This window comes from Cibotium barometz, chromosome 49 (genome assembly GCF_041138505.1).
Source record: "Cibotium barometz isolate CiBa-2024 chromosome 49, ASM4113850v1, whole genome shotgun sequence".
Lineage (NCBI taxonomy): Eukaryota > Viridiplantae > Streptophyta > Polypodiopsida > Cyatheales > Cibotiaceae > Cibotium > Cibotium barometz.
This window is the reverse complement of record NC_141094.1, coordinates 3,409,210-3,426,384: the sequence shown is the minus strand read 5'-3', so window position 1 is coordinate 3,426,384 and position 17,175 is coordinate 3,409,210. Positions and strand designations below refer to the sequence as shown.

Below are 17,175 nucleotides of genomic sequence, written 5' to 3'. Positions count from 1 at the left end.
TAGGTTCATGGCTCTAGTTTCTCATGCTTGTTATGGGATCCCGAGGGTAGAGTACACACAGGATTAGGTCACAGATATGATTGAAAACAACACACAATGTTGACCAAGTATACACACACTTAGATCAAGCACACACTGACCACAACAACCACAGAGATAAGGCCTAAATAGAGCTATGTTAAGCCATGGAACGGATGTCTGAGTCTGCTGATGAAGTTTGGGGTTTTCTAAATGGAAGTTTTGTTTCAATTGCCTTGCTAATGAGCATGTTAGTTTGTGTCAAATGTCAACATGAAAAGCTGATTCTTCAAGAGAAAGTTAAGCCTGTCAAGAGATAGGGAGGAAGATTTATGCAAGACCTTTGTATCCGGATTGATTGATCTGGCCTTACGGCTGCAGGGATTCTTGGATGATCAGTTTACTCAACTTCAAATGCTTCAAGATGCCAGCAATCCTGACTTTGTTAGTGAAGTCATCTCTCTATTTTCAGAAGATTCTGAGAGGCTCCTAACAGAACTTACAAAAGCACTGTAAGCTTCTCTTTGGGTAATTTCTTGTTTAGTTAAGCTGTGCATGCCTTGTTTTATTAACTGTGCAAATAAGCAGCTTTAGTCCTGTGCTTTTGAATGGTGAAGTCCTCTTGGTCTTAAATGCAGTGAGCAAGACCCAGTTGATTACAAGAAGGTGGATGCTTATGTGCATCAGTTCAAAGGAAGCAGTTCTAGGTTTGTGTTTCTTGGCTTTTTTTTTTCCAAAGTGTATTTCATGTTGTTAAGCTGAAATGGGTTTGCGCTCTTTATGTCAGATAATGTAATTATTTTGCAACAATTGTGCCCATGCCCCATTCCTTCAAATAAATGAGGCTACTCATATCTCAATGATCTGAAGCTGGATATCCTCGGCTGTCTCGATGTGATGAGTCTATTTAGCATATTGTAACATACAAAAGTCAAGAGTCAACCAAGAAAGGAGACCGTATGATTGAAAATAGGACGGGTAAGATAGTTCTCCCTTAGAAACTTGCCCTTTGGCAACGCATAAATAGCTTTTTTGAGCTCCAATGCTGTCTAGATCCTTCTAGCTGCTGGACATGGTTCTGCCCTGAAAAGCTGTAAATAAAGAGTATGTCTCATGGTGCTGTGATCAGAATGAAGTTCATCATGTACATCCTTAGGCCCTTGCATGGATTCAAAACAGAGGAAAAGTGCATGTTCACACTCCCTCCAACATGAGTCAAGGAGTACTCTCCGGCATTGTGTCTCTATACTCAGCCTTGTGCTCCAACAGCTTCTCCTCTCCAGGAAGAACTAGTATCTCACTGCTTTAAGGGTCTCCCGAGTGTTTCTCATCCTTCTAGAGGGCTGCAAGTCTATGTCCAAGTGTCTTTATGGCTTCCTTTTTCATTGCCTTGTGCTTTGGGAGTCAACGTTTGAAGGGATTCAGCTGTTAGGGTTAGGGTTTGGAAGGTACTTCAGCAAGAGGCGTGACAGACAGAGAGAGGAACACGACTGCTCTTGTATTGAGTAATGATAAAAATGAAGTACAATAGCCACATAAAGATGTGACCTAAAAGTTGTGTTCACATGGGTCCGGCCATAAAGTGTGCCATGTGGACCAAATCACTTATAAACCATAATAAGTGAAACTAAACTAAAACTGGGGAAAAAAAACCTCCACTAACTGAAGTAAAAAGTGCCCCAGTAATCTATTGATGATCACTAGCACTCCCCTGGGTGCATACACAGCATAAAACCCAACAAACCCCCCTGGAGTGATATGTGATCACTGTACATCATCCACCAAAAGGAAACAAATTCAAAGCAGTGCGGAATGCTTCGAATTTCGGACGTGGTAATGCCTTGGTGAAGATGATCTGTAGGACAGTAGATCAGAGTGATATCACCTGCCTGGAGTCTCTCCCGAACAAAATGATAGTGAATCTCAATGTGTTTCGTGCGAGCATGAAACACAAGATTCCTGGCCACGGCAATGGCACTCTGACCATCAGTATAGATAGGTGTAGGCTCCTCCACTGAAATATCCATATCAGTCATGAGACGACGCAGCCAGACACACTCAACGGTAGTAGTGTAGGCTGCTCTGTACTCTGCCTCACAAGACGAAGTGGCCACTGTGGTCTGTTTCTTGCTTAGCCAAGAAATATATGAAGAGCCAAGAAAGAAACAATTTTCACTAGTGGAATGTCTGGTATCAAAATCACCAGCCCAATCTGAATCCTTGTAAGCATATAACTGCATGTCACCCCCCTCAGGATAAAGCAATCCAAGAGACAAGGTATCCTGCAAATACCGGAATACACGCTTCACAGCTTGCCAATGTGACAATCGCGGGCTGTGCATGAATCTGCTCAACTGAGATACGGCATACTGAATATTTGGCCGTGTAGTACACAAGTAAATAAGGCACCCAACAGCCTGAGCATATGTAGTGGCATCAAATAAAATACTGTCATCTTGTAGTGACAGTTTCATCCCAGGCTCCATAGGAGTGCTGATAGGCTTGCAATCGTGAAATTTAAACTTTTCCATATAGCAACATACCGAGATTGCAACAACCCAATGCCTCTGTTATCCTGCACAAACTGTATGCCCAAATAGTAGTGTACGAGCCCCAAATCAGACATGTCAAATGTCTTTTGCAGTCTCTCTTTAAAAGCTGCAATTTTGTCAGTGGCTTCTGATGGACTATTCACAAAGCCTTGAGTGAGCAGGAAAGCATCTATTTTTGCATACCAAGCTCGTGGAGCTTGTTTCAAACCATACAAGGCCTTTTTCAGCCTGCATACTTTCCCTTCATGACCATGTTCTGCAAAACCTATGGGTTGATGTACATAAACTTCCTCCTCGAGGTCCCCATGTAGGAAAGCAGTCTTGATGTCCAACTGATGAACAACCCAACCACGATGTGCAGCCAATGCAATGACACACCTAAGTGTCGACATACGGGATGTAGGAGCAAATGTCTCCTCATAATCAATGCCCTTCTTCTGTGCATAGCCCTTTGCAACTAGACGGGCTTTGTACCTGTCAATGGATCCATCTACATGTCTTTTCAACTTATAGACCCACTTAGTACCAATGGCTTTCTTGCCTTTGGGCAGATCAACCAAATCCCATGTTTGATTCTTTTTAATAGAATCAAGCTCATCCTGCATGGCTTTGTTCCAATGCACATTGTCTTGTGCATCCACAAATGAATCAGGCTCATCATCATCCTGTAAACTGGCTGCCATAACCATATTTAAATCCATGATGTGTGCATGCTCATTGGTCCGTGTCTCCCTACGAGTACGGCCAGCAAGAAGACCCTCTAGATGGCTGTCCTGTAATGTCCTCAAATACTATCTAGGTATGTGTTTGACCTGTGGAGCCTGCTGCCCCATATTTGGCTCAACTTTTGGCTCAATAGCGTGCTGAATTTCACCATCTTCATGATTAGCTGGCTGTCCTGCACCCTCATGGGTTGGATCACCAACTATGGAATGAAACTCCATAGGTAGTAGACCTTCAAACACATCATTTTCAGCCTGATTTGCATCATAACCAGCCATGGATAATTCTGATTTTTCATCAAAAATCACATCCCGACTAGTGAATATCTTCTTGGATAGTGGGTCATATAACCGGTAGCCCTTGCTCTCACGGCTATACCCAACAAAAATACATTTTGTGGCTTTATCATCCAACTTCCTCCTCAACTCTTTGGGTATGTGTGCATATGCAAGACACCCAAAAGTACGAAAATGTGATACCGAAGGCTTGCGGCCATGCCAAGCCTCAAAAGGAGTAATGGAAACCAATGCCTTTGTGGGACATCGATTCAAAATATGACAAGCACACATAACAGCTTCCACCCAAAAGATATGTGGTAGCTTCTTTGCCTTTAACATACATCTGGCCATCTCCATGAGTGACTGATTCTTCCTTTCTGCAATCCCATTCTGCTGTGGAGTATAAGGAATAGTATACAGATGTTTGATACCTCTACTCTCAAGAAAGGAATTCAACATGTGTGACACATATTCCTCCTGACTCTGTTTCAGCAAGTGCTACAAAGGCCAAAAATGCATCATATACCTGTGATTTCCGTGTCAACGGATAGACCCAGCATATACGAGAGAAGTCATCAATAAATGTAGCAAAATAGAAGCAACCTCCTAATGACTTCGTCTGCATGGGACCACAAAGATCACTGTGTATAAGCTGCAACTTTGCAGTTGCTTGTAGAGCCTGATCACGTGGAAAAGAAAACCGATGCATTTTTCCCAAAATACATCCTTCACATATGTGATCTGGAGGCTTCTCCATAAGAGGTAGGTCTGTCAACATGTTATGTCGCTGCATAAGCATAATACTACCAAAATTTACATGCCCCATGCGAGCATGCCATAACTCCGCATCAACCATAGCTGGAGTAAGAGTGAATGCATTATAAGCAGACTGATCCACTGGCTGAAATGCATCCAACAGATAGAGTCCATGACATAATGTACCAGTAAGCATTAAGGTCAAAGCATTAGCTTTGTCTCTGACCATGCATTTGTCATCATCAAAGTGGACTTGCATACCACAGTGTGCTAAAGAAGAACTGGACAACAGATTCTTCTTTATCCCTGGTACATATAAGGCATCTGTAAGGCGAAGAATAGAGCCATCAATGGGCTGTGAACTGAATCTCCCCAATGCCACGAACTGGATATGAAGCATTATTGGCACACTGAACAATTTTGCCAACAAGAGCAGGGACTACATGACAAAACAAATCCCTGTGAGATGTAATATGCTTTGAAGCACCACTATCAAAATACCAAGTACATGCATGCTCTGTCACACTGAGTGCCTGTGAAGACCAAGAGGCCTCAACAAAAGAAGCAGTCTCCAGAGGAGCTTTAGAGACATCATTTACAGACATCCCAGATTCCTTTGCCTTCTCTTTGCAATCCTCTTCCTACACTCTGTGTGATGTAGTGACCTGGCTTCTTACAGTAATGGCATTTGCCCTTCTTCTTGGGCTGTCCATCACCTTTCTTGGTATCCTGAGATGAACCACCATCACCTGAATTCTGATTTGAACTCTTTGGCTGAGATTTGCCTTTCCCTTTTTGACCTGTCGTAAATGCTTGTTCGGCACTTGTGTTCATATTCATGTTCTTCCTGATTTGCTCTTCTTGTAGCAAGAGAGCAACAAGTTCCTGATACTTAAGGGGCTCAACAGCATTCCTCATGCTGAGGTTCAAAGAGGTATGAAAAGCTAAGTAGGATCTTGGCAAAGAGTTTAAGATGGTGGATACAAGCTGTGTCTCAGGAATAATCTCATCCACATTGATGAGTTGCTCTCTCAAATCCTGCAGCTTGTTCAAGTGGCTAGACATATCATCTCCTTCATGCATCTTCTGATTTTCCAGCTCTCTTTTCCAAAATGAGATCCGTGCCTCATTACGAGCAGCATACATTTGCTCCAAAGTCACCCATGCATTCCGTGAAGAGCCAGCTGAACGAATATGAGGTATTATAGACCTCTGTACTGACAATGCAATAAGTGATGAGGCTTGTGCATCTCTGGCATCCCATGTCTTCTGAGCATTTGTTCTTTGAACAGGCAGAGGCTGACCTGGTGCCTGTGCCTGTTGTCCTCTTCCACGAGCACCCCCTTGGGGAGGAGTCTCTGGAGCCAATGGCCCTAGACGTGGTTCATCACCACTAACAAAATCCCAAAGACCTTTTGCCACGAGCACATTTCTCAGCATAAAACTCCACAAGTAGTTCATGCCATCCAACTTTTCTTCCTTAGACAAGTACATGAACACATCACTTTGCTGTTGATTTGCCATTATGCTAGTGCACAATGCTGTACCTGTGTATCAAAAAACCCAAAAGCAATAACCCTGAAAGCAACTGTACTCCACTGAATACATCTGACCCAAATACGCCTGCACTCTCAATCCTCTGAATGTGCAACAAAATGCACCACTGACTGAGTAGAGCAATGAAAATGGCTCACACAGTGCCAAAATGCCCACAAAATCCCCAAAATTACTGCATCCAAAACCTTGCAAAAGCCTGTAGAGATTTCTTTGCAAGAAAATCTCCCTGTATCTGCCAAAAAATTTTCACAGAGAAAATGCCCAACTTTCAAAACTTGTAAAGCTTACCACAAATGACCTGCTGCGCGTGCTTCGAACTGTTGTTTCGAACAGCCTACAGTCGACTTGTACCTGACTATTGTTCCGTCCAGCAAACAGTCGACTTGTACCTGCAAAAATCAACTGGTTTGCTGTACGGAGCAGGTACAGTCGACTGTACGGCTACTGTACAGAGCAGGGTACTGTACGGAACTAGGCGAACCTGCTCTGCTCTGTAGGCGTTTGACTGTACGAGCAGCTGCAGGGTACGGAACAGAACTGGTCGCCTCTGCAGGTACTGTACGGGTACTAGGCGACTGTGTACGGAGCAAAGCAGGCGCCTGTACGGAGCAGAAGGATTGTACGTGCAGCTGACGGGTACAAAACAAAACAGGCGAAGACCTGTACGTGCAGCTGATGACTAGCAGTACGGACAGCTGCAGACAAACCAGTACGGGCAGCTTGGCGACTTTGCTTGTACGGACAGCTGAAGGTGATAGCTGATAGCGAACCTGCATGGAGCTGTGTACGGAACATCTGTCTGTGCAGCTGAGGGCGACTGTGTGTATGTGGCTGCAGCTGAAGTAAAAACAAGCAAACTGTACGGACAGGCTCTGAAACCAAATGAAGGGATTCAGCTGTTAGGGTTAGGGTTTGGAAGGTACTTCAGCAAGAGGCATGAGAGATAGAGAGAGGAACACGACTGCTCTTGTATTGAGTAATGATAAAAATGAAGTACAATAGCCACATAAAGATGTGACCTAAAAGTTGTGTTCACATGGTCCGCCCATAAAGTGTGCCATGTGGACCAAATCACTTATAAACCATAATAAGTGAAACTAAACTAAAACTGGGGGAAAAAACCTCCACTAATTGAAGTAAAAAGTGCCCCAGTAATTTACTGATGATCACTAGCACTCCCCTGGGTGCATACACAGCATAAAATCCAACAACGTTGGGGGCGGAACCATTCTGTGTATAAAGGATAGGAGACAAAGAACGGTTGGCAGATTGTCTGAAGTGGTAGTTACTACAGATAGTGCCTCCTCCATCAAGGGTCCACTCATCAACTTAGATCCTGTCAATTGTGGCATGGTTTCTACCCACTATTCTCTGGTTAGATGGAGAATTCAAGGCTTGTATCATGTCTCTGGAACTCATCCTCATACCAAGGCAGAATCCAAATTTTTACAAGCCTGATAATGGTGAGCTTCAAATTCTGTCTTGGAGGCTTGATCAAGTACCTAAATGGTTTTCTATATTTAGTAGCATGTCAACATGGAGCATATAGCTGGAGGCGTATTGTCAAACTGTGCAGAACCATAACCTATCCTGGAGAGAACCTCTGCCACAATCTACTGCTTGGTTTCCGTGAGTTTTTTATAATCTCAGGGCCATTGGTAGGACGTTTTTCTAGACACCCCTTCTCTCCAAGAAGGCCATGGGATGGAGATTGTAAGATTGTTATTTGCATGATGAAAAGAGGTTGGGACCTTTTTCACTTGAGTGAAAGGCAGTCTGGCTTTAGGGTTGCTTGCTGAGCATGCAGCCCGTACATGATCACATCTGTAATTTATTGTAGTATGTTACCCTTTTCAATAGATAGGAAATGTACCTCTAAGGGACACTCAGGATGCATACTGAATCTGGCATGTATTAGGACAGCGGTTTAGATGTGGATGAGTAGACATGATTGGCCTGATGGTCTTATAAGGAAGCCCATATGTGGAATCACTTTGTGCACAACAGTAATGATACCATGAATTGTTAATTTACAATTGAATATATTATGTCTTAAACAGTATTACTAATATAAAGTAAGAATAATTAACAGTATTATGCTAGAATATTTAACGTCATAGTATAATAATTGATACTATGAATAATTATATTGTTTTTATTATTTTAATGCACAATAGGTTGATAAAACAATTATAACTATCTTAATAAATATTAATGGAATAATTTAGTACTTATAATAATAATCAATTATAACTATATTAATAATCGATAGGTGTTTTAGGCATATATTGTTTATAATCGGGTGTGTGGGTAAATAAACAAAATGGGCTAACCCTTCTATCTCCTAAGTGTGGTAGATTGGCTAGCTCATGGAGTTGTGTTATTCAACACGTCTCGTGTTCGAATTTGACTCCCATTGGATAGATCATATTTGGTCTCTTGGGATTGTTTCTACGATGTTAAAAGAGCTTCTCTCTCTCTTTTTTTTTTTTTCGTGAAATGGTGTTTTATATTATATGTAAAATGTACATCAGCCACATGGCTCACACAGAACCTATGGCCCCAAACAAAACCCCCACAAAAGATCCTCTAAAGGATCATGACCATGCAAACCTGTACACTAATAAGAAAGCCTCCTAGCCAAATAAGCATCCCAGATAAAAGCATCAAAGATGAGCCAGCCGAGCCGCCGCAGACCATAACGAAATAACATCTGCATCCAGTAGCTGAGTTGAGAGAAGAGAAGAAAACTGCCAAAGCAGCAAACCGCGGATACGTAGAATGTGCCCATGTATTCCAGACAAGGAATCAAAAATGAACCCATTCCGTGTAGTCCAAATATGCCAAAGTCCTGTCCACCTAAGGAAATGGAATATCACAAGGTGGCTGTCTGAAGTAATGACTTGAGGACAAATCCCAAATATCCACTGATGAGCCGAAACAGTAGACCTCTCTACTGCCTCCCAAACGCGAGAGACAAAAGACCAAATCTGACGGGCCACTGGACAACTCATGAACAGATGCATAACTGTTTCAGTGCATGTTGCAGAAGAAGCAAGAGGCCAGTGTAATTTTACGACGGCTCAACTGATCCTGTGTAGGTAACCCTCCCACCAACATCCTCCAAATGAAAACCTTACCTTCGTAAGGGAGTTTAGACTGCCAACCACGCATAAGAGTTTTCTGCCACCATGATTTAGACTTGTGCAATCCCCACACCTTATTGGCCTTGGCTGAAACCCAATCTTTTTCTGATACAAGCTTATGATAGACCTGGTTAGCTGAGAGTGATATCAAGTCACCAGATTTACATAGTGCCCAATCAAGCCAAGGCTGATCTGCAGATGGCCGAGGCAATGGAGTAAAAGGCTCAACTGCATGCATGATGTCAACCCATAGTGGCTGAAATGTCCGAGGAACCCTAAAGTGCTGCCGAATACGACGAAATGAATATGGCCTGTCACGACCAGGTATCACAGCATCTCGAATTCTAACCAAGCCTAGCCTGACCATGCGGTTGAGTCGTATGCGTGAAGCATCTCTGTCTGGCCAAACAATGACACGCGACTCCACAAATGTTTCGAACTGCAAAGAGTTCAAAAGTAGTCTTTCATGACCAGGATCCCACCGAGCCAACAGTAGAACTTCATGCCAAGAAAGGAGAATATGCGATAAAATGTGTGATGAGCGAATACGGACAGGATGAGCCGCATTCATAATGTCCCACCATGAAGCCTGCACACGTGTCCGCCCATGTGACAATCCCTCCAACTCAATCAAGTCACGAGCCATGAATACCCAAGGTTGCTCTTGCAAACACATATCCTGAAAAAGCGCCCAGCTACGCGCCACCATATGCAAGCGGACATCCAGTAAAGCAGCCCAATCCATTCTTTTGGGTGTCGTAATGTGATTCCAAGCTATCCATGTTTGACCCATAATATTTCCTTGCCTCTTCCACAGCATAAACCGAATGGGAGCAACCAAACGGATGAGAGATTTGTGCGTCCAAGGTAGCAAAGGCAAAAAATAGGAAATCATGCTAAGCATAATAACCTGAGCTACCTTAACCCTCACATGCATAGGCCACCCTTGAGCTTTCCAATACACAAATTTATCTGAGATCCGAGCAGAAATCCAAGCAAGAAGCGCTTGGGCGTTCACATCCACACCCACCGAATATCCAAGATGACGAACAATGTCTCCTGTATGCACCACACGGCCTTGCCACCCTAATGCCTCAAGATCAAATTCCGTGCATACAATGAGGGCTGATTTTGATGAATTTATTTTCAGCCCAGAAGCCAATGCAAAATTATTCCAAGCTTCCATTGCTCGATCTATATTGGCTTTTTCGGCCCTGAGAAACATAAAAGTGTCATCCGCAAGGGCTTGAGCAACCAATTGCTTGCCATGAGGGAGATGCAAACCAACCACTTCACCATGCGATGCCATAGCATCTAGGCGAGATAACATAGGATGAGTGGCAATGACAAAGAAAAGAGGGCTAAGAGGACAGCCCTGCCGGAGAGAACGGGTGAGAGAAATACATTGAGCATAATCCGCGTGATAGAGCCAGAGCCAAGTAAATGCACCAAATTAGTCATTTTGGGACCAAAGCCCATGGCTGTCATTAACTAAGAAAGGAAAGACCAGCTGACATGATCAAAAGCTTTTTCAAGATCCAGCTGCACCATCACAATCTCTTGCTTCTTTGCCTTGGCATAATCCACTCCAATTTGAACATTAAGAATATTATGCAAAATATTCCTGCCATGCACAAATCCATATTGATATGGATGAACAAGAGTAGGAAGCACCTTCTGCAAGCGATTGGCAAAAATCTTTGTAAAGATTTTATACATAATACCCATAAGTGAGATCGGGCGCCATTGAGCCAAAGAAGTAGGCGAAGGGACTTTGGGCAACAAACGAAGTATGCCCAACTTCCAATCGGCAGGCATATATCCCTCATCCCAAACCCTTTGACAAATAAGCGTCAAAGGCTCTGCAAGCTGATCAACATATTTTCGGAAAAACTCATTTGTCAAACCATCCCAACCAGGGCTCTTTCCCATGGGAAGTTTGGAGAGAACAGCTTCCACTTCCCCTTGAGTAACAGGAGCATCAAGCTGAACCGCCACATCAGGGTCAACTTGATATCGTACTTCAGCAAACAATGACTCCCTTGCAGCCAGGACAGCCGGTGAGACATCCTCTCGAGGGGCAAGCAAATCTTCATAAAACCTGATGCAATGCTGAATAACCTCAGAAGGTTGAGTAACAAGGTTGCCTTTGGCATCCATCAGCCTAACAATATTCTCACGCATATATTTTTGATGCAACTTATCATAGAAGCGATGAGATTGACGGTTAGCATCCTGCAAAGCATCAAGACGTGCAAGTAGTTTAAAGCGAACATATTGTGCTTCCTGCACCCTAGATAGCTCCTTTTTCAGCCATTCTATGGCATCCGCAACTTCAGCATCCATAGAGTCAGTAAACATGAACGCTTGCAAGCCCTTTAAAAGCGACTCAAGGAGGGCCACATGCTGTTTTTGTATAGAGGCATTAGCAAGACCATAATGCCGTGCTAATTTCCGAGTGTTGGTAAGGAACTCTGGCCAAGCATGATAATCAGCCATGGACACTCTTGTGGAGAAATGTCGTATCAACTGACGCATATAAACATCAAAAACTTCATGCTCCAAAAAAGTGTGATTTAAGCGCAAAGGCAAGCGTCCCAACAAGCCTTTATATGCATCCACAGGATGATAGACCATTTCAAACACAAGCGGCCAATGATCTGACAAAACTTGTTGCTGATCAACCATCATAGTAAGAACCTCTGGCAAAAAGAGATCTTGATGTAAAATATACATCCTATCCAATCTAGCATAAGTGCCCCGAAACTGTTGCGAGGCATAAGTGTAACCCCTTTCATCTGAATGCAACCAAGACCACATGTCTTGTTTTAGCGACCTTGCTGCAAAAGCTTCCCACGCCTTTCTCTCCGGGCCATCCATTACAGAATGAGGCGACGTGGCTTGCTCCCTGGAGGCACACATATTAAAGTCTCCCATCACAAAGCCAGGATGAGAGATTGAAAGAGCACACAAGTCATTCCACAGCAAACGGCATGCACGAGCATTATTTGGAGCATACACCCCTAACAACCATAAAGGCGTATCATCCCAAACAATCTGTATCACTAGAAATCTTCCATGAACATCTTGAATCACAAGAGAAGGCTGAAACTGCGAACGAACAGCAAACATAACACCTGACTGCGAAGCAGGATGTCCGCTGTAGAAAACATGAAACCCCTTATATACATAGGCTTTGCCAGCCAACTTATGCTGCTTATGTTCAACTGCACACAAAACATCCCAACCATGACAAAAAGTTGTACGCCAAAGCCTGAACTGCTTTTGGCGCGAAGAAATACCCTTTACATTCCATTGTACAATTTTCATAAGCCTTCCCAAAAAAGGAATCAACAAGGCCGTGTACTAGGCCCAGGACAATCTGCCAAATCACGAACCTTTTGAAGCATTGCATTTTTAGACATGGTATTTGTGATCTCAGACTGCCCTAGGAGTTCCCGAGCACATGTCAAAGGGTAATGACCATCCCATGGCGAGATGACCTCACCCTTCGAACCAAACACAAGAGGCAATTGTTGTTGTGCTTCTTTTGTTAGGCGACTTCTAATAGGATAGCGTTCTACTCTATCCACCCCAAGAGGCCCTGTACCCTGAGAAAGTTGGCCTCCCGGCCTCTCAATCCTGGTCTGTTGCTGGGCACCTGAACCCAAAGGGCGACGAGCATAAGTATGTAAGGGCCCCTGATGAGTACGCAAAGGCCCCCGCCAAACAGCATCTGAGAAATCCCCCCGCGGGGCAACAAATCGTGTCTTTTTACCACGTACTTCCACCCATGGCTGCTCAGCCTCATTCTGAACATCCACATGTACATCCATGTGTTGGGCATCATGTGAAGGAGCATCATGCTCATCTTCCACGGGCAACTGCCCATCAAGGATATCCTTTGTAGCAGCAACTTGTTCTTTCTTAGGACATTCGGAGACAAAGTGGCCCATCTCACCACATTTGAAACAGTGGCCAGCAAATGTATCCCACCTCAATTCATACATTAAAGGTTGCAGCCCAGCCATATTGACACGCAAATGTGTCGGCCTAGGTCTCCCAGTATTCCACAACATGCATAGACGATTTCGGTTTCTAGATGTCATTCGAGGCACCACCAAGACATCACCGATACCTCGCATGAGACTTGGTAAAACACGCCAAAACATTGGTGGGAATTGTTTCACTTCAACCCAAACTGGGCAAGCCTGGCGCAACATATCTTGGTACTCTGCCATAGGGTTCCACGGAACCACATGAACCAACTGCCCATCCAAAAAAAGTGGCACCTGCTCCAAGACTGCCCTACGGGCTTCCGAAGTGCGAAAAAGTATTTCATAAAAGCCTCTCGGACCATCGTAAATCTCCTCAAGTGCCTCAGGCGACACCAAGCGGCCCAGCCATGCTCTAAGGCGAGGCAACAATGGAATATGCCCAGTAAAGAAAAAGATAGCAGCACGATCATGAAAATCTGCTAGCTGTTGTAGCAACAAAGGAGTCTCCATGCATACATCAGCCACACCACTATTATCTATTGCAGCCATTTGCACGCTATTTGCCTTCACATATTCTTGCAGAAGCTCACCAGTGATCTGCAGCAAATGTGCAAACTCCGGAGAAGGTGCCTGAGAACTTTCCTCTGCATTCTCTCCAACATTCACCGGAGTATAGCTTGCATCAACATCAAGCCTTTGACGTTTTTGTTGCTCTGAGGCATCTGAAGCATAACCCACATCCTTCTCGATCATCTCCTCAATAAGATCCATGTTAAGGCTATTGGCAGCCATGTCGCCAACAGCAGCAGCCGGGTCATCCAAATCCATGTACAAAAGCAAAGAAAACTCGTTCTCTCAAACCCAAATTCAGCACCTGCTGCAGTGCTGGCTGGAAACTCTTCTGTACCTGCAGTACCTGCTGAAACCCTACTGTACCTGTAGTACTGGCTGGAAACTCTTCTGTACCACCTGCTGAAACCCTACTGTACCTGCAAGTGACCTGCTAGAAACCCTACTGTACCTACAGTACCGGCAGCTGGAAACTCTTCTGTACCTGCAGTACTTGCGGAAACTATTGTACCTGGAAGAACCCCTACTGTACTGCAGCACCTGCTGGAAACCCTACTGAACCTGCAGTACTTGCTAGAAACCCTAGTGTACCTGCTGTATTTACAGTAATACCTCTTGTTGCAAGCAGCTCCACTGATAACGAAAGGCGGTGTGTTGTCTTCTCTGCAAGGATGTCGATCACACTGCCACGTCCAGGTATCGTGCCAACACAGTCACCAGCGTAACAAGAGGCGTGTTTACAAATTCGACTTCTCTACCCATCTCTCTCTCTCTCTCTCTCTCTCTCTCTCTCTCACACACACACACACGCACACACACACACACACACAAGCCCTGAGGTAGAGCAGAAGCAGAAGCTCGACTATGAACAAGAACTGGCGAGCACGACCAGCAAGTGGGAAGGACCAACAGTAGGGCGGAGGCGGCGGGGCAACAGCAGAACTCCTCCACGCTCTTCCCTCCTCTCTCTCTCTCTCTCTCTCTCTCTCCATATATATATATATATACGTATGTATGTATGTATGTATATATATATATATATATATATATATATATATATATAGAGAGAGAGAGAGAGAGAGAGAGAGAGAGAGAGAGAGAGAGAATCAATTATTGAACAATAAAAAAGGAAGGCTCCTTAATATTTATGGAGAATTTTTTCTCTTGTTATGTAACTGCAGCAAGCTGCAAACTATCTTAACGATTTGTTGATTTATGCAGTGTAGGAGCCCAGCGAGTCAAAGCAGTGTGCATGGATTTTCGGGCTTATGCAGAGGCAAGAAATAGAGAAGGGTGAGATTATATACTTCTTTGATCAGATTCTTGTTTGTGCATTAGCTAAAGAGAAGAAGCTCATGCAATGGTTTCTTTAAAAGCTTTCTGCTCTCTTGAACTTTTGGTCTTTGTGAAGCGGCAAATTTTTGTGTAGTAGGGTCTGACTGCATATATTTATTTGGTGGCTTTGGGATCCTCAAGATTGGTATTGTCTGAGTCCGTGCCATGGTGTTATGATTGTTTTTGCTGCTGCTCTCTCTTTTAAACATGCTAGAGGGATATAACATGTTTGTGGGTAACTGATAACAGATGCCTGCAAGCCTTACAGCAGATTAAGCAAGAGTTCTATCTTGTGAAAAGCAAGCTTGAGGCTCTATTGCAGGTGAGGTTGCTTCCTCATACTATATGAAGTCGTGGATACTGTGATTTATCTTAGCCTTTTAGGTGTTGAACGTTCTTTATCGTGAAGTCTCTATGTCCTGTAGCGGTCTGTAAATTTGTGAATGCAGCACAAGAGTCTCTTTTCTTAGCGAATGCTTCGCAAATCAGAAGGACAACATACGCTTTCTCTTTTTCTTGCAGTTGGAGAAACAAATACTAGCTGCCGGTGGTGCCGTTCCAATGATAGATTGAAGGGTATCTGCTGTCACATGTTTCAGCTACTCTGCTGTCAGTAGACTTTGGTACTATGAAATGGAAGATTGGTGATGTGTGATAGATAATGCTTTTTTACTTGTCTGAACTAGCATGCACAGTAGCAAGAGGCTTTGGACTTGGACTCTGGGGTTGTAGCTTATGCATGAGACTGTGATGCTTGAGTTTGTCATGGGGTTTCTTATGCTTTAGGATCTAAGCCATGGCATGGCATTGGTCAGTTGGCTGCTGCTGATACACTCGTTGCAAACGAAAAAACGTTCATCTATTCCATGTGAGGGGAAAGGCTTGCCATGTACCTGTGGTCTTCACTCTTCAGTTTCTTTCAACTTCTTGATTGACTAACTGATGTGGATACTAAAGCTTTCCCATGTAAGGAAATCTTTTATGTCATTTTGTGTTCTTTGTCTCTAGTTTCTCTCTCACAATCATGGTTTATTTAAGCAGAAAGATGTCCATCTTGATCCCCACCTATTCAGACCCTTGGGGTGCACATTTAGTTGTGTATGATGCACCATTGAACGGTAACTGGCTTTATTTTCACATAGGTTTAACATCTAGCTTGTTAATGTATTATGTCCGTGGTGTTTGATTGAATGTGGAAATCACCGTGTATTTGTAGGCCTAGATCAATGTTTGCTAGTTTGCAGTGGATTAGTTGATAGGGCAAGTCTTTCCAGAGTCCAATACCTTCTCAATTCATGCTTAGCATACCCACTCTGGCGAGAGTTTATGCCCACAAAACCAGGGAAAATCATGCATGAACCCGTCTGTAGACGGGCCTTGGATGTAAGATCAGGCTTTCAATTATTATATGCTTAAGTAAGAAGAGGGAATTCATGCCTGAGAGAGCCGAAGTGAACACTCAGATTGCTGCATGGCTGTCGCGGTGAGATCTCGTGACATGCATTGATAGAGTCTGTGTTACCAAGGCGACCCTCAATGGCATCCTGCATTGATAGAGTCCTTTATCTTGAGTGGGACTAAAGGAAAGCAGGGATCCAATGGTGTCAACCCATGGCAGACACCTCCCTCACCACTCAAATCAAATAGAAAGTGCTGCCTCCCTTGTAGAATCCACTCATGTGTCTCCATCCTCGATGCCCAAGTCATCATCCTATGTTGACTCATTGATACACAAATCAATGCCAATTTGTGTATCAAAGCTCTTCTCTGTTGGCTGATAGAAGGTCACTCAAGTTGTAGAGAGAGCATACCTTTATCTTAGTGTTAGTTGATTGATTTGACAAAAGGCTCATTTTTTGACCATGGAAATGTGAAGTTAACAAGGTTTTTCAAACTCCCAAATTAGTCAAAATTTCATGGTGTTTGTGTAAACCCAAAGGTTATTATCATGTATAATTAGAACTTGGGGTTGTATATTTGAAATCTGACTAGTGTTGGATGCGCCTGCATAATTTGGCATTTATAGAAGGGTGGATTTTTTTTTTGTTTTTGTTTTTTGTTTTTTGTTTTTTGTGATGACAACACATAATGAGCGTGCACGACGATGTGGCACCTTTTTTTTTGTTTTTGTCGATGACATGACACACGTGATTGTGTGGCACTTTTTTTGTGTGATGAACTGGCACACATGGGCCTACGTTTATGTGTGTGTGTGTGTTCGCATGCACATGCTTGCATGCAA

The 17,175-nt window shown here is 43.6% G+C and overlaps 1 protein-coding gene across 2 annotated transcripts in view; it reads left to right on the top strand.

Annotated features, from left to right (window-relative positions):
* LOC147610208 (histidine-containing phosphotransfer protein 1-like) overlaps window positions 1-15,917 on the top strand; it is a 41,163-nt gene extending 25,246 nt beyond the window's left edge. For both annotated transcript variants that reach the window (XM_086786149.1, XM_086786148.1), the window contains exons 2-6: window positions 400-530; window positions 657-725; window positions 14,820-14,891; window positions 15,183-15,255; window positions 15,456-15,917. In XM_086786149.1, coding sequence (XP_086642275.1) covers window positions 400-530; window positions 657-725; window positions 14,820-14,891; window positions 15,183-15,255; window positions 15,456-15,506 — 396 coding nt within the window. In that variant the 3' untranslated portion in view covers window positions 15,507-15,917. The remainder of the gene's footprint in view (window positions 1-399; window positions 531-656; window positions 726-14,819; window positions 14,892-15,182; window positions 15,256-15,455) is intronic.
* The last annotated feature ends 1,258 nt before the right edge of the window (window positions 15,918-17,175 follow it).